The following is a 17,637-nucleotide window of genomic DNA, read 5'->3' on the forward strand; positions in this document are numbered from 1 at the left end:
GTGAGGTTAGCTTAAAATTTATCAATTAACTGGTTTTGTACTTGGAGTTTCTCTCTCTGTATATATGTACACACACACATATATATTATTGCAGAATATATAGCTGGAATGTAAATTCTTTATATTTTTATTTTCTGTATTGCCTACTATGTGCCTCTGGTATATGTAAGAACCAACCTAAAAGCTGTGAGAGTAAGGCCAGTTTTAATCACTGGCATCAGTAGTTACATAAAATATATTCTGAACAGGTCTATATAATTATATCAGAACTCGTTTGACTCTTTTTTTTCCCTCCTCCTCCTAAATAATACCATTACTTTAATGGCAGTGGTAGAAAGCAGTGTGATTATCCAGAATTTAACCACTAGAAAGTAAAACCCACTACAGCCAGCAGCTGGTAGAGTCTCATTATCAATATAATAAGAGAAAATGATCATTGCTGTGAGCCAGTGCACTGGAGCCTCTATTACAGAGTTCCTGTACATGCAGGAGGGCACAAGTGTGTACAGACATACCTTTCATTACAAGAGGCTGCTGGTATTACACAGCAGTTGTAGCACAGGATCAAACAAGCTTAAGTCACTAAACAAAAAGTGCTGTTGATACGGAGTTCAAGGAAGAGGAAGTTACAAATGAGGGTTTATGGGACTGGAAAGTAAAAAGGAGTTTTAATGCTATCAATTTGTTCTCCATTTCTTTAGTCACTTCTTCATAGAAGTGGCATGCCAGATCAACCAACTTCTGGATCTGCAGCATTGCATTTTAATGAGCCAATTTGTAAGTTGATTTTAATGAGTTAATTTAAATTCCTGTGCTGAAGATTAACCTCTGCAGGTACAGTTCTCTCACTCCTTCCATTTTATAATACAATGCTTTTAACACTGCAGTTAGTTTCTTGCTCTTCAGGATTTACTTACAAAGTGATATATCAAACTCAGTTAAATCTTTAGGGGAATGCTCTTGCTTCAGCACCTCTATGCAATATATTTTCTCCAGTCTCTCCAAGATGGCCAGCGCAGCTGCATGACCTGCTACAGTCAGCAACAAAAGTCTGGTGTTATCCTCAAGTTCAAAATTTCACACACTGAGCGAGCAGTTTCTGCAGACTGTGCCTCGGGTTTCAGGAATAAGATTTGTTACACAAGGACAGTTTCCTTTTCTCTGTTTATTGTGCCTTAATAAGCAGCATCAGCTTTGCAGAATTTCTGCACGAAGTTTTTTTAGTACAAGTCAGAACCATGCTTGTTTTAAAGCTGAGCGTACAATATACAGCAGGAAGATGATACCATCTATGATTAGGGACAGTTCTTGTTAGCAGAGCATGTGCAGGACTTCCATAATCAAAGACTAAAAATAACCACTGTGTGTGGCCAGTCAGGAGGATCACATATTACAAACCCTAGTATTACTGGAACCTTTCAAAGACTTAAAGTGGCACTACTGCAGTCCTCCTAGAAAGATAATCTGCTTTTGATTTAGAAACCTCAGCACTGGAGGATCCACTACAGCTGCTGTTCAGCTGGTTAGTTACTCTTGTTATCTGTTTCCCATATCTGATCTGCAATTAGCTAGCTTCAGCTGCTGCATGCCAGCCTGCTGGCTTAAAGAGCTATCTACAATCAGATGTCTGCGTTTAAGTAGCTGTCTTGTTCAGTGCTCGCTCTAGAAAACAAAGTTACTGTGCAAGATTCAAGTCTGCTTTCTGCAAAACCAGGTTTATTTGATTTGGAAGGGATGGGGCAGGGGAGTAGTGTGAAGAAATGTCCATGATATTAACTGCTAGGGTATGAGGCTTTCATTTCTAGATTGCTGCTTTGACTCTTAAAAACAACTGATGTCGTTCAGTTGCATGGACACAAATACATGCATAGAACCAAAGGTGTGGCCTCAAAGTAGTATGAAAATAAGACTGATACCACACCTTCCATTTAAAAAAAAAAAAACCTCAGTTCACTGAGGAAAAGGGGCTTCCCAAACTGGCCTTGAGGAATATGTTCCCTGGGCTTCAGGTTAGAAAGCAGAGTTAAACCTTCCCAAGATGTGAAATGAGAGCAGACAGCAGTAGCTCTTACCATACTTGCTGGCATTCCTAGTACACAACATTAAGTCACCTGCCAGAGATCAGAAATGGACATACAAAGGTAAATTCTTACATCAATCTGTCATACTGAGCTCTTGAGTGTGTTCACTACCAACTGAAACTCCCACTCTTCTGGCTAGCTGCTTTTGGCCCACTACAAAGGAAGGAGAGAGGATGCTTGCAAACAAAAGGTACAATGCATATCTCATCAAAAATATCATATTTACAGGAAGATGAAAGCTCTAGATGATCTCCAGAGGTCCCTTCCAACCCCTACCATCCTGTGATTCTGTGTGTGTGATTCTATGTCCCATCCTCTCCGCCACTACATTACCAGCCCAAACACCCACGTCCCCTCTCAGCTATCTCCAAGGCACGCCATGCTTCAAGACAAGGTCCTGGTCCCCAGCGAAGCACAACTGGGTGCTGTGCAGAAGAAAGAGAAGTGAGAGTAACATCTCCCAAACAACCTGCACCACCGTGCTGGCTGCACCCATGCACACAGTAGTCTGCCCCTACTGACAGCACAAGACTGCACAGCTGCCACGTCCCATCACCACCTCCAGGCTGCGAATGGTTGGTGAGGGTTACAGTGACAGTGTGCAATCAATAAGCAGTTCTCAGCAAGCTGTGGTAAACCCCTAGCATGACACCTCTGCTACAAGGCTAGAAGAAAGGAAGTGAAGCAGCAGCCCAAAACAGAACGAAGGAAGAATTTCAGTCACCCAGACTCTACCTGCCACTTGACTTCCCTCTCTTCAATAGTCTCCCTGGCACCTGCAAGCTGCTGCAATAAAAGTGACAGGAATCTCATAGGGAAGCTCCATCGCACCTTGTACCTGTGCAACAGTTCAAATGTACCCTTGTAACCAGGCAGCATCTGTGCACGCTTCAATCACTGACAGCATAAAGCTGTGCACAGTGCTTGGGTTTGGGCTCTCAAACTCATACCCCATCTCAGCTCATCACAGCTCAGAAAGCATGGCCCAGAGAACGCAGCGCCAGGTCCTCCTCAGCCCTTGCACTGCGAGGAAGGAATAGTGGGAGCTTAGAGTCAGAAGCATGGAGGATATGTTTGTTGTGTGTTTAAGCTGTGTTGCTGGAGATGTTTTGCTCTGCTTTGCATGTGTGTCTGTTATGGGTGGTTTTCCTTGTGTTTAAAAAAAAATAGGCATACTTAAAGTCTACTTTACAAAACCTCAGCAAATTAACACTGATCTTTTCCAGACAATTCTTCAAATGAATGTTCTGCAAATGACTCCTCACAGCACGCAAGGATTTAGATACGCTGGAACTGGCTCCGCAAAGGATGCTCTCTAACAAGAGGAATTTAAGCACCGATACCAGTTCAATTTGCCGCTTTTTGATTTTAATATAAAAAGAAATACTTTCTGCAAGGAAGGATTCAGTTTTCATCACCAGAACCCTAGTGCATATTTTGCAGGCTAAACCAATTCACAGATAAGCACTTTTCATAAACATTACATATTTCTTGGCTTGCAGAGGTTCTGGAGAACGAAAGAACAGGCTGTGCTGACATCTGGTGGCTTTCTCTGCAGACAAAGGCAGTTTAGGGCAACAGGTCTTGCCTTTTCACTGCATTTCTTTTTTCATTCCTCAGATAACTTCTCTCATTTCCTTCCAAGATTACAAAGCATGATGATAAAAACATTTTTGTTTCCACTGACCAGTGGACAGTGCTGTTCTATGCAAGTCCTCCTGTAAAGCAACAAAGGATTCTTCGTTGTGCACTATTAGTGAAGCGTAGAAAAGGTTTCCTCTTTATTTCAAAGCATATTTCTTCATGAATACAAAAAAAAAAAGAGTACATTCACTGCCAGAGGAAATGCTGCTATTGCATATCAGATGAGGTGCAAACAAACATTAAAGCACTGCAAATCAGCAGAGGTGACAGCAAGAAGCAAAGGGAAGTAGCTGGGAAAACATGCAAAGGTGTGTCCGCTTCTCTAACTATAGGAAAGTAGGGAAAATAGGGAAAAGTCATATGAAAAGTAGCAAAGTTGTCTGCTGGGCATCACTGCTTGACTCAATCATCATTTGCAAATCTGTGCCAAGTATTACTATGAAAAGGATGTCATGGAAGGAGGATCAGGTGCCAACCAGCAAGACTGAGCTCGGTCCAAACTGTTCAATAAGCGGAAGCGTGCACTTGCCTTAAGCATCTGCAATGCCTCCAGCTGGCTGCTGTTGCTCTCAAAACAGGATCCTATCAGTCATATAAGACCAAGAATAAGTATCACATGTTCTGGTTTTCATTTGTGATCTCAGGACACTCAGGATTTCCTTGCTAAGGACCACAGAGGTCCACTCATGGCTGTGGTAACTCTTGGGCTGTTACTTGCAAGGTCTGATCTGTCAGGGGGTGTGCTGAATACTCCCAGGGAGTGAAAGAGAAAGATCACAGCTTAGAACATATCTCTGGATCACCTTGAAGACAGAACGTTTACATCAGTTAAAGCAGTCCCCCAACATTAATGGTGGTGCTATCAGATCTCTAAGGACTCCTTTATGCCAGCATTTAACTCAGCTATCCACCTCAGCAGTTTTCTTAACTCTGGATTCATAACTACCTCTGGACAGAAAAATACCCAGAAACTGTTGGATGCAGAAAGTATAATGTGACAAAGCCAGAAAAAAAACCAAGATGCCTATTCCAGCAGTTTATGAGTTCAATTCCAAAAATTATTAAAATGCACAATTTTCATACCTTTAGCGCTATAAAAAGCAGCACTACTCCAGTATTTCTGTGCCAAGTCTTGTACATTCAAGATTTTGCATGGTTATTTAGCTACACTGTTACCTCTTCTTCCTCTTCATAATTCCTCTTCTAATTTCCTCCCTTCTCCTTTAGCAGCTATTCTTCTACACCTCTTAATCAAAACTCCAGTCTCTCTGAAGCGATTTTTTTTCTCCAAGAAACACCCAAGCCTCACACACACCCCTGGCTTCCAGTCTGACTGCCTTTCCCTGCTACAGTGCTATAACCCAGGAGAAGCTGTATCGCATTTCAGAGTCCCTTTTGGATGTTGTTCTTTTTGTTTAAAAAACCCCCAAACAAACAAACAAAACCCCAAGAGACTGGTGAAAGGCTCCAAGGACATCATACTGCAAGATGAATCCTTATTAACCCCACGATATCTAAGAACATTAGCAAATTTCTATGACTTACCAGACATCTCAGACTTTAGTAATTTATTAGCCAGTATTCACAGATTTCATTCAGTACTCAACAATCCTTGAATCAAAACAAGGCTATACCATATCCCACCAAAAAAAATGTTGCAACAGCATCTATCTTAACAACTTCTCAGTTATTATCTCTGGTTTTGTGGAGTTTATTTGAAAGAAGCATTATTAAAGGTCAAATTAAAAAAAATTAAAAATAAAAAAACACAGTATAAAAGCACTTCAGGAAGAATTCAGTTTACAAGTATGGCCATTGAGAGCATTACAAAAGGCTCTACTGTGCTGCCGCAGAAAGAAGCCAATGAAGTGGCATTGCCAGAGCAACTGAGCTCACAAAGCAGTAGTTTAACTCTTCCCTTGGAAAGAGAAGCTCATCTGGAGTGCCAGACACATCGTTCTTGAATATTTGCATTAAAGCATTTACTGCTTTCTCCTTGATGCTCTAGAATTGTTCTTTTACTGGGCACTAAACATTTGTAACTGTACTATCCCAGAAAGGACAGCTGTTAAAATTTGCTGGCTCTTTCAAACATAAATGCTTTAGAGAAAAGGGATCACAAAATCAATTCAAATCTGTCTTAAAGGGCTGGAGACCAAATTCAAATCCCCAGAACAGGAGGAAGAGAATGACAGTGTTTGCTCAGTCTGAGAGCCCAAGTGTGCTGACAAATGTTATCTAGATGCCTTGGTAGGACAGTCTGAGGCACTGAACTCTCCAGATGCCATCCACTTCTTACAAAGTTACCTGCAGTATTTCAAACCTGGCTGAACAAAGCTGGTACACTCTGGAGTGCAATGCATTAGCTTAAACTGTCTGAGAAGATGAGTACAAACTCGTATTAGTCAGGTTACCCTGCAAACATGACAGAGCGTGTAAGGAGGCATCTGAGATGTGGGCCCATGTCTGGGGAGAGGGTACCAGCAACAGAAAAACAGCCTGGACAGTAAGAGGAGACAAGTGGCAAATCCTCCTCACAAATGAATCAGAGCATGTGTAACAGCATCTAAATCCCAAGAGAACACAGGTGACTTCAGTGACACAGGACTCCTCCTTACAAGATAAAGATACAATCACCCTTTTAATAGCAGATGACAAAGTGGTGGACTACTTTCACAAGCAAAACTGTTGGTGAGTAACACCAGCTACCAAAACCAGGCTAAACTAGAGAGTTGTCAGGAAGGATGAAGAAAATGAGGTGGAAACAATACATAGAGGTTTCTTTGGCCCTACATCTAAAGAGATCTTTTATTCAGATACTTTGGAAATCATACATCTGCTTTCACTATCACATGTCAATAAAAAAAATCATCAAAGGTCTAGGCAACAGCAAGCTTGCTTCTCTGGAAACTCTCTTGTGGAAATGGTGTTGTCAGCTCTCACCCAGAGCTGAGGGTAGATGTGTGGGTCTAAAGCAATTGCACATGAGGTCTCATTTGATTTAGCAGAGCCTATGCCCAAAAAGCCTGCTAAGGCAGAGAGCCAGCATCACTTCCATTTCAGTGAAGAGAGGCTTAAAGGCACAGTGTCCCATCTTGGTGTACCCTAAGGAGTTTCATAGACAGTATCTACCTCAAGGCACTTTATTGGATGCATGATTAGTTTTTCTTACTCTCCATTTGGTTAATGTAGTAGGAAAGCCTGTAATTACCAAGAACTAACATATAGCAACAGAGTATTTGGCTCTTGGAAAGCAGGAAAGAATCAGTTCCAGTCTTGAAGACATGTGGCTTGCAGACTGGGCCTCTCCTCACAAAAATGCAATCATGCAGGTTTTATTCTTAAAACTGAAACCATAAGCTTTTAGTCCATTTGGAAAAATGCCCCATTCCTACTTATGCACACTGATGTCCTCGCAGAAATCAGGTTGCTACCTCTTACATGAACGTGTCTCCATGAAGTAAAGTTAGAAACAGGAGCTGGTCCTTGAATACAAAAGCCTCCCAACAGTCCTTTGTCCCTTTCAGCATGTTAAAGAGGGCTGGAAGAGAGTATAAAGGAGAGCATTGGCCAGTGAAGGGCATGAAACACTTGCCAGTCTGCACCATTTAAACAAGAGACCAAACATAAAATGAGAGGAGTAAAGCTATGACTTGAAACACAGAGATTCTTTTCTCAAGCTCTCTAAAATACCCAGTGATTTGGTCATAACATGTTTCCATTTTCATTAGAAGTTAGTACTGTGATGGGATCTTACTGTACACTGTATAATCTCCATATGTAGCTAATGTCTGCTGCAGGATCACACCAAGAATGTGTCGCAGGTCAGAGATGGCACTGCCTGCACCTTAACAGGCAAGCAAAGGAAAAAGAAATGCAATAAAAAGTCATTTATGTCCCCCAGTTTTCTTTTTCTCAGTCATAGCACATTGACAGAAATTAATTTCTATAGAAAAGGAATTGCACAGTTTGCAAAGCAATCCTCTAGGATTTATTGATCTTTAAGAAAAATCTCATTAAGCAGAATAAGGAAAATTTACAACAGGTATGGGAAAACAAAACAATCCCTTGGGATCTTCACCAGGCCGAAACAGGATTAGCTTTGTAGTTTCTGTAATCTTCTTCACAGAAGAATGCTAATTCAGTCTCATTTGCTAGAACGAATAAAAAATTAAATATTTAGCACACCAGTAAATGAACCACCCAACAGCCAGCTATTTTTAGAATCTCAGAAGACAACTGGCAACTTTTTGGTCAAAGACAATTATAAATCACCACACACTTCCAACCTCTCTCCCCCCACCGCCTAGTTTTGCAAAAAAAGATTGTGGTATTAAAGATATTGTTTAACCTTGTTAAAAAAACCCCAACACAATGACAACGAAAAAACCCAACAAAAACCAAGAACCTGAATATATAGAAGTAAATATGTACACAAGACCCCTCAAGATTTGTTTAACACGACCTTCAGAATTGTTTTTATAAGCATTCAACAAATTAAGTGACTGAATTTCCAATGCCTTCAAATACTAGAAAAATAATGAAGCATGATTTTCTCTTTTTTTGTGCATTTTTCTGTTAGGAAAGGGAAAAAGAAACTGTTTTTTTCCATTAAATTAGCCTGTAGGTATAATAATTTAATACTTAGAGGATCAGTAGAATATTTTACAGATCACTTTACATTCTCCCTCATGACCCATCAAAATATGTGTCTGAAGAAGTTAATTTTTTGCCCTGCTGATGATTAATTCATGAGGCTTCAACAATATGCAAAGTGAAAGACACAAATTGGCTTCTCCAGCAATACCTTCAAATACCTCTAATTATTCACAGGGGATATGGCAGAGCTAAAGGACCCACAAAGGTTCAGAGCAGTCACAATTCTTTCAACCCAGTAGGTCAAGGACTTCCTCTTCTAAAACAATAAGTCAGCAACATTACTAATTCAGAACAGAGACAAATCTGATGGAAAGCCTTCACAATTATTAAACATGGAATTCTTTAAGGTGCTGAGCCAATAAGTTCCACATTCGTTTTTTAAATTAAATCTGAAGTTAATGAAGTCTGCCTGTCTTGTAAAAAAGAAGAAAAAAAAAAAAGGAGCAGAAGGGGTTTTAGAATCTCAACCAGAAAACAGACAAGACTCTTTGCAATGAATACTGAACGCTTTATTAACATACACCCTCCTTTAAAAAAAATAAAAAGCAAGCGTTAACTTTGCTGACTAGATAATAACTGTAATAATAATCCCTACCACAGAGGCTTTCCTGAGGATACTTATCTAATGTCCTTATAATTTATAACTCTCTAGCCCAACCCTGTAAACTGCCAAGGGCAATCAACTGCAGCTGAGAAAAAACGCTCAGCGTGTCTCTGAATTTCCCAGATTTTCTAACGGCAATTCTCTGTTTTATTCTAGGGGATTTTATCCAGACTAGATATTGGAAAAATGTAATATGTCAGTAGATTTCAAATTTCTTACTGATTTAAATGAAACCATGCAAAATGAGGAGTAGTGGTACATGCTATCAGACTTCACTTCCTTGGTTTACTCTTTTCCACTTCTTGTTGAATAAGAAAAGTAAAATTTTCAAGATTTTACTACAGAGACCCCACTCCTAACTTAGCTAATTCTCATCTCAAGATACACTGTAACATATCAAAATTCAAAATGGCATAATGGCATGCTGCATTTTACAAAGCAACACTTCCTCTTTTCTATCACAAATACCCACTACACACTAACGACCAACTGCTGTTAGTTACTCTGAAAAAAATGAAAAGTGGCTTTAAATTGGTTTCTGCCCCAAATAAGCCACCACTCTCTTTGTACAGAGACACAGATCAGGCTGCTCTATTCCGATTTCTTTTCACTATAACATTTACTCTGATGTTTTCACACCTTTTTTGAGATCACAACCAACTGTGTCACGGCTGTAGCTACAAACCTAGTTTCAAAGATGGAGAATATATACAAATATTTATTGACACCTTTTTGAAAGAAGGCAGCTCTGGACAATGTCGTTTCTAATTCAGCATTTGGCACTATCATCAGTCTCTCTCCTGAACTGCATTGTCTCTTATGCCTTAGGTAGATAAAAATCATGCTTAAATGAATCTTCTGCTAACTACATTATAAATCTGTAAGACCTGAGTGCCAGTAATCCTCCCTCCTGAGAAACCTTTTTTTCACCCTCCAGATAAAAAGACCTGGTTTAGTACAAACAGCCAGAGAATAACCATCATTCATCTTACAGGAACACCCAAAGACCTTTAGGAAAGGTATACTGAGGCCAGTTGCTGTGCACCCCAGAGAAAAACATTAAAGAGACACCCCAAGTCATTTAAAACCAAAAAGTAAATGGCAGGAAACAAAAGAGCCAAGAAACCTGTGAGAAAGAAATCCCAGTCACTAGCTGGGGAACAATCAGAGGGCATGAGGAACAGGAGGGAGCTTTCTCTGCAACACCCCAGCACTTAGAGCGCAGGCACTTATGCGTTCCAGCTAGGCAAATCAGATTCAAATGAGCCACTGTCCATATCAAGGTGGAATGCAACTACATCCCTTAAGTGCCCTGCTGCCACAAAGTCATTCAGCCACATTTATGAGAAGCCCAAAGGACATCCAGGGACCATCAATTTTATCATGACAGACATTTCTTTACATTATTACCAAAAGACATGCCCTATATGTAGTCCCCTGTCAAAATGTGAGAAATCAGGTCAAGTTTCCACTCTTTGCTATGTTCAGCACATTCTCTAAATGAAACTGCTTGAGCTTTCCTGAGCAATCTGGCTATCAGGCACCGAATGCTGCACATTAAACAAATCTAATCGTATTTCATTATTCCATGCTGGTTCCACCACTTCCATTTCTAACCAAAACATCAGTTTAAATGTTACTGATAAGACTAAGCAGACACGGTACTAATAACCTATCTGTCAATCATTTAAAATTACTCTCAGCAGAATTACAAGCATACCCTCTAAAAATCACAATTTGCATTCTGAACATTTGGAGTGCAGATACCTGTGCTGCCCTCAGTCCAATGATTTGAATGTACATTATCCCCCCCTCTTCCCTGAATAATTATCAAGTAGTGTAAAGAGCATCAGGAATAGCATTTACTTTTCAGCAGGCTATCCAAACATAATCAGCCAGTTATCAGTTTAATGACAACCACAATGAACAGCACCTTCACTCAATACAAATGTGCTCATACCTACTCCAGCTGCTTTCAGCGTACTGTCTTCTTTCAAAATCAGTTTGTCATCATCTTCCAAACTCACTACAAGTTCACCAGTCTGCAAATCAGAGAACCAGAACACAAAGAAAAGAATCAGAAGGTACTGTCTCTGCCCCAGTCTTGTTTCACAGTGCAGAGATCTGCCTGCACTAAAGTGTGTAAAGGGGGAAAAAATACAGCTAATAACCGTACCTTAGATTTGTGTGCTTGGTGAATAATCTTCATTGTATCTGAAAGAAAATACAATGTTTTCCTAAAATAAGGCTTCATAGGCAGGTAACACTGAAAGCTGTGCTTGGGGAATGAGAGACAAACAAAGGGGTAAGGCTCAAAATCTTTTATTAACCACAATTTTGTGTATTCAGTCTAAAAAAGGAGAAAACATCTTAATTTCCCAGTCCTGTAGCCACAATCCAACATTAAGGTACCACATCCTATTGGGCTTCCATCTGCTGGCTGAATTACAGTAACTAACTAATGACCATCCCAATTGCCAGTCAAAACACATCAATTTAAATGCCAGTTAGGGTGTTTTAACCTAGCAGGTTTTTCACATGCAATTGGGGCAGGACAAACAGCATTTATACACTGCCAACTACTACAGCTGAGTTGATAGGCAGCAAGTGATTAAGACACAGTAATCTGACCACTTCAAATCATTCCTTGATATTTTCTTTCTCACGAAGAAAGCACCCATGTAGAAATTTTATTAAGCAAGTCCATTTTCCACAAACACATACAGCTTATCCTCTTTTTAGTGCTACACCCTCTTCAGTAATATATATCTCTGAAATGTTTGCACAGTGTAGCACTGTAAGAAATTATGCTATACAAAAAAGAAATACCGCTTTGCTCCAGCAATGTGGGCAGGGCTTTGTTAACAGAAGGGAAAAACTGGGGAAAGTAACGTGGTCACTAAAGCAACCAGATGAGTGCAAAGATCCAGAGGGAATGGAAGCCAGAAGATGCCCATGCAGCACTAAAGAAGAAACAAACAAAGAAACAAACAAAAAAAACCAAACAAACAAAAAACCCCCCCAACAAAATCCAAAGCCTCTGTGTTTCAACAAATTCAGAATAACACATCAATCCATTCACAGCAAAGAATATAAACCAGCTCTGTTTGCCTGCTCACTTTCTGTTCTGGTTTGGTTTTGTGCGTTAACTGAACACTACATGTTGAAACAGTCTGGTCAGAGAAGGATGCAAGAAAGCAAAACAGGCTAAAACAACTTTCAGACTACTGAGAGCAAGTATTCAGATTCAGAATAACACAGACCACATTCCCATTCAGAAGTTTGCTTCCATACCATGCTGGCCCATTTTGAACATTTTATTTAAAACATTACAGAAGCTCAGAACTACTCTGTACTCCCACTGCAGAGGTCACTGAAAAGGCAGTCTTAGCACAGTGTATTAATTGCAGTATTAGAAGCAAGACATACATTAAATTGCAGTTCCTGGATCCATCCTGCATAGAAGTATTGCAAAAAGATCAAGTAATCACAGCAAAAATATATTGCAATCACAAAACCTTTCTACCACAGCAAATACAATCCAGCCTCTGCCTGTTAGCTTTAAGCTTCTCCATCTACTTTGTCACATCCCCCTTACTCTAGTCTTTGCCCAGTCATTCTCTGAACTATTGTTTCAATTTTACTTCTTCACAACTAAAACCACTGGCATGCAGCAGTTTACTGCATCTTTATCTGAGCTATTAAACGCTTTCCCTAACCCTGTCACAGAGATGAAACGACCGTCTCTTGGCATCCCAGCTAAAAAGCCTTACGTCCTCTCAATTGCCTTTTCATCACCATTTAGTCCCACTCAATCATATTTCCAGATTTTTATCTTCCCTTTTCCATGACAACAGATAAGAAACCACTTTCTAAGTCTGAATCTATTAACTATCTACCATATTGCTCCACATTCATGGAGGGGGGGAATAAATAAATAAATAAATAAATAAATAAATAAATAGATAAATAAATAAGAGAAGCAGCTTATGAGACAAGTTGGCAACCAGGCTGCCATCATCAGTGAAAAGATGGCAATGACAGGGTAGGAAGATGAGAAGATTGACTGAGTAGAGTCCTAGACCAAGGAGAAGAGAAAATGAAAGTCATAAGGTTTGAGATGTGAGTTAAAGCACCAAGCCAAGAGGAAAAATGTGATGGCATTATATATGATGTTGAGAGAAAAAAGTGGTGCTGGATTCTGGAGAGAAGGAAGGCAAAACAGGCACAAGGTGAGAGACAGCCAGGTCCAACTGAGATTTCTGGCACTGCCAAACAAAGCAGAAGGAAAAATCTGACTCTTACTAGCACTATTCATGCAGAAGTCTCGCTGCCCTTTCATCACCAAAATACAAGAAAGACAGAAGAGCGCATGAGAGATGCCAAAAACATGAACCAGGATGATTCACAGCCTGAGGGGAAGGTGAGGAACTTGGCTTTGATTTTTCTGTGTGAAAATTTCCACACAGCTAGCACCATCCCACTAAAAGTAGGCCCCCACTTAACTGGTGTAACAGGTTTTAATGTTCTGCAGTGGTTTTCACGGACATTATGCTCAGTCCTACACAGCACAATCAGGTGCTCTGCCACAACACATGCCTTGGGAAAAACTACCCTGATGCTCTAAGCGATGAAAGAACTAGCAGCAGGGACAGGCAGCACCAGGAACACAACTGATAGCAGCAGTCCTCCATGGGACAGGTATTAGGAGGAGGAAGGGCACCTTCAAATTCAAAGTTAGAGTAACCCAGATTTTAAGACATTAAGTAATATAGTAAAAATAGTAACATTCAAGTCCTTGCCACTGTAAATCTTCATTGCTAACTTTTTCTGCTTTCATTTTGCACTGTTTCACCATCAGCAAGAACACAGAATGAAATGCTTGGCTTTTTTGTTGTTTGTGGTTTGGTTTGTTTTTGTTTTTTTTATAATAGGCATATAGAGTCTATTACCATTATTCACATGTATAAAATAGGTTCCTCATTCAATTCTTTGAATCACTGTAGAGGAAGGAGTTTGCCGACTCCAAGAACATGGGAGACAGAGGATCACTTGCAACAAAACTCCAAGGGAACTTTCAGAATTGCCAAGTTTAGGAAAAGATATGTTGCTGACACCCAAGTTAACAAGCTCCAAGGAAGCAGTCTATTTTGAAAGTATTTTCTGTCCCAAACAGATGAATTGCACATGTGGATGCCACTTCACAAAAAGGAAATAAACACATAGCTTTACATGAGAGGATAAAGTCAGCCTACATTTCACACAGGCTATTTCATTCCATCAGCTTGTAATTAAGACCATTCATATCTACTTTGAGCAAAGTACCCCTGTTTCTCTTATATCATGTAAATTATTTAAGTATAAAAGTTTTCAGCATTTTCCATTTACTGCCTTCAGCTCCCACTTCACCACCCTTTCTGACTTTACAATTAGTAAATAGATACCGAAATACACAAGCACATAGAGAACTACAATTCCAAAGCACCTGAAATCCCAAGCTGCTTGCTAGAGTAAAAACAGAGTTAAAAGGCACTTATAAAAGCAATTAAAAATTAATAACAAAAACCATCCGTAGCAATTAGCAAATAATGTATAACATGCAGCCTAATTCAAAGATTAATACAGAATTTCAAAATAATGGTCAAGTTCTGTAGATGTGATGCCAGTGGTGTAACTCCAGCTGCACGAGCTGGACAGAGTTGCAGATGTAGGCGGGCACTGCCACCAGCACGAGCATTCTACAGCAGCTGTCTTCTAAATTGTATAGAAACTGGTATGAAATATTATGTCTGCATTTTATAGGAATTAAAACAAGAAAAAAACCCACATACCATATTTGTAATTTTTGAAAGGAGGAGGAAGTCCTGTTCTTGAAGGCACATCTATTAAAATAAAAGCAGAGTTAAAACAAAGTTGTCCTTTTTTTTTATTTCCAATATTTTATTTTCCATTATTTTATGCATGCATCCCAGACATCCTTTTAATCAAAACAAATCAAATACTGAAACACAACATTTGGCTCAGATTCCACAGTTACTCCCTATCTGATTAACTTCACTTGAGCATGAAGTCCCTCTGAACAAAACGACCCATGAGGACAGTGAGTCAATGCAATTAGGAGATGATCACAGGGGTGAAATCAGAAATCTGACAGGAACGTCCTGTTAATGGTTTGCACAGCATTTCTCTCCACCTTATACAAACAGCTGACAACTGTCATTCATAACGGAATTGTTCAGTAAACACAGCCACAAAAAGGAAGCCAAACTCTAGAAAATTAACTCTTTAGCCACGTGCAGGACACAGCCCATAAGCAGCTGCAAGGACACTAACACCTTCCTTGGTGCCAGTGTTCCCAGTGGCACCCAGGGATTTAACCAGGGCCTCGGACGGCCCAGCCACTTGTGGGGTGCTCAGCAGCAAGGCAGCAGAACCCACAATTTCATCAGTAGTTTAACAATGCATCTCAAACTCCCCCTCCAAAACAGATTACAGTCAAGGAAGGAACACAGCTCCTTTTGGACCAGGAACAGCATTACCCATCCATCTGTGGAAGGAGGTTCCAAAAACTCTTGATCAAGACACTAGCTTTGTCTCAAACAACAGTGAGCTGCAATACTGCACACATCAAAAGCAAGTTTTTTAGCATTGCTTTTATTTTATTCTGCATAACAGCAGCTGTACCATATGTTCTGAGAGTGCTTGTAGTTTTCTAAACGCATCCTAAGATCTTGCCATGCCTATCACTGGCTGGAAGCATGGAAGTTGCTGAAAACACAATACAGCTGTGAAGCCCAGGGCAATGTCCTAGGAGTTGCTCAAATGTTATCAGCTCTTAACAGTTTGAGACTTGTTTAAGCTGACTTCATGAAAAAAATCAAATTATATTATTCTGCACCCTTTGAATGTCTCCATTGAGGTGTGTAGAAATACACCTGCAAGATGAGGGTAACACCCTAACTGCTGACTTGCTGCGTGGGCTGGTCTACTTTAATTAACTTTTAGATACCGTGTCACTTTCAACCAGGTTTCTAAAACATAAAGCCCATAGATGAGTAAATCTGCACCACAAAGCTCAAGATGGAGACAGAACCTCAGAAGCAAACAGGCACAGCGAGACCTCACAGTGTCAAAAACAATTTTTCAAGATCCTCTCTTCTCACAAATAGCAAACAGACTTGCATTCCCACATTCCACATATTGGTGTAGTTCTTACAGATCAAAGGCTCTCTAAATTCTATTAATTTACTCCTGTTAATTTAGGAATAGCTGCCCGACAGCACCACTCAAGGAGCCTGAGGCACTGAGCCAAATGCAGCAACGTCCTGGTCTCTTTTTGATTAAACGTGGGGATTTGGGCAGGGGGAGCAGTCTATCCAAATTTAGGCATGGCACACTGACCACGGAAGCTCTTATTAACTCCAGACCTCTCATCCAAGGGAGGAGAGCACACAGGGGATGGAAACACAAATCTGGCATCTCTACCAAAGCCAGAGAATTCCCGTTTATTTGCTCCCCTCCACTTTCTTGTGCAGAGACAGCAAAACATGGGAGTGAAGCGAATGAACGAGCCAACAGCCCCTTACCCTTCTGCACAAAGGTAATGAACTGCTTTACTGTCTGATCCAAGTTAACCCCGTGATACACCACAGGCCTGAAGTTCCGGTGTTCAAAAGAGCGAACAAGACGAACTGTGATGGTTGAGCTTTCTGCTGACATGAGAATTAATTCTGAATAACCTGGAAAACATTAAAGAGAGGAATTATTGCCTTTCCTCTGTATATGAGTGCAGACAGAAAACGAGGTGCAGGTGGGCCTTGTTCAAAGATTAAAACCTTGAGAAATTCAATAGCATTATGTCTCTCAGGACTTCACTTCTAGTGTTTCTACAGAAGCAATAACAAGATTCCAAAACACACAGGGTTACCCAGGATATTATGGATACTGCACACCAAATAGTCCAGTATTTGTACCTGTGCTGTGTCATACAGCATCAGACTCACTTAACACACAAAAACGCCATGGATAAATGCACGTATGTCGTTTGGGTTTTAAGCAACTGAAGACTTTACTTGCTGAGTGAGTAACCTTGTGCTCTAAAAGAATGTACTAACATGAACAAAACCAAAGCCTTTTTAATATACTTATGTTGTAGAGAGCATAATACCCCGAAAAATGCCTAAGCTGTTACACAATGCTCATTTTCACCTCCCTACAGAAAGTGGAAAAACCTCCCCCACATACACATGCAAATAATTCTCCTGGTATACCACTACATAATTAAGAGGTTTAATTTAATTTATAATAGTAGGTCTCTAAAATGGCTCTACAGGGCTTTTACTACTTTAACAGAGAGCAGAACCTACAATAGAACCACCTTATCATCCCGAGCCCCTTTCAAACCAGCCTGTGTCTTGTTCTGTTGGATTCTTTCTCTCCACGGGAAAACAAGATATTTCCTGCCTCAACCTTCTGCTCTGTTTTTGGTGCCGGGTATTCCTCAACAACCTTGCCTCTGGTCACACACACACTACACTGCTGTGGCAGCTGCAGCGATGAGCAAAGACTGCAATCCAAGTGCTCTAACACCAGTCGTCAAGGGCACAACACAACCTCTGCATCTCCTGTCCCTCAGCAGCCATCCCAGTC

The 17,637-nt window shown here is 40.3% G+C and overlaps 1 protein-coding gene across 2 annotated transcripts; it reads right to left on the reverse strand.

Annotated features, from left to right (window-relative positions):
- Positions 1 to 7,696: 7,696 nt before the first annotated feature.
- On the reverse strand, positions 7,697 to 17,373 carry CUNH2orf76 (chromosome unknown C2orf76 homolog). 2 transcript variants are annotated; one of them, XR_728040.2, is made up of 6 exons: positions 16,575 to 16,722; positions 14,820 to 14,870; positions 11,165 to 11,202; positions 10,949 to 11,030; positions 9,717 to 9,811; positions 7,697 to 7,879 (listed from the first exon to the last, which is right to left on the reverse strand). XR_728040.2 is itself a non-coding variant. In XM_029085663.1 (6 exons), the coding sequence occupies exons 2-6, from the start codon at positions 16,705 to 16,707 to the stop codon at positions 7,803 to 7,805; spliced, it is 381 nt and encodes a 126-aa protein (XP_028941496.1). In that variant the 5' UTR covers positions 16,708 to 16,729; positions 17,306 to 17,373. The 2 variants fall into 2 exon arrangements, 1 of the variants encoding a protein (XP_028941496.1); XM_029085663.1 differs by lacking the exon at positions 9,717 to 9,811 and adding an exon at positions 17,306 to 17,373 and having other exon boundaries at positions 7,803 to 7,879; positions 16,575 to 16,729.
- Between the last annotated feature and the right edge of the window lie 264 nt (positions 17,374 to 17,637).

The sequence above is a fragment of the Antrostomus carolinensis genome, unplaced genomic scaffold (assembly GCF_000700745.2).
Source record: "Antrostomus carolinensis isolate BGI_N321 unplaced genomic scaffold, ASM70074v2 scaffold19606, whole genome shotgun sequence".
Classification (NCBI taxonomy): domain Eukaryota; kingdom Metazoa; phylum Chordata; class Aves; order Caprimulgiformes; family Caprimulgidae; genus Antrostomus; species Antrostomus carolinensis.

Bases quoted from the DNA above. Each gene is read 5' to 3' on its own strand.
- CUNH2orf76 (XM_029085663.1), bottom strand. From the start codon at position 16,707: ATGTCAGCAGAAAGCTCAACCATCACAGTTCGTCTTGTTCGCTCTTTT. The intron at 11,203-14,819 runs GTATGTGGGTTT...ATTTTCTTTCAG, and splicing joins TTTCAAAAATTACAAATATG to ATACAATGAAGATTATTCAC. The intron at 7,880-10,948 runs GTATGAGCACAT...TATTCGTTCTAG, and splicing joins GCTGAAAGCAGCTGGAGTAG to CAAATGAGACTGAATTAGCA.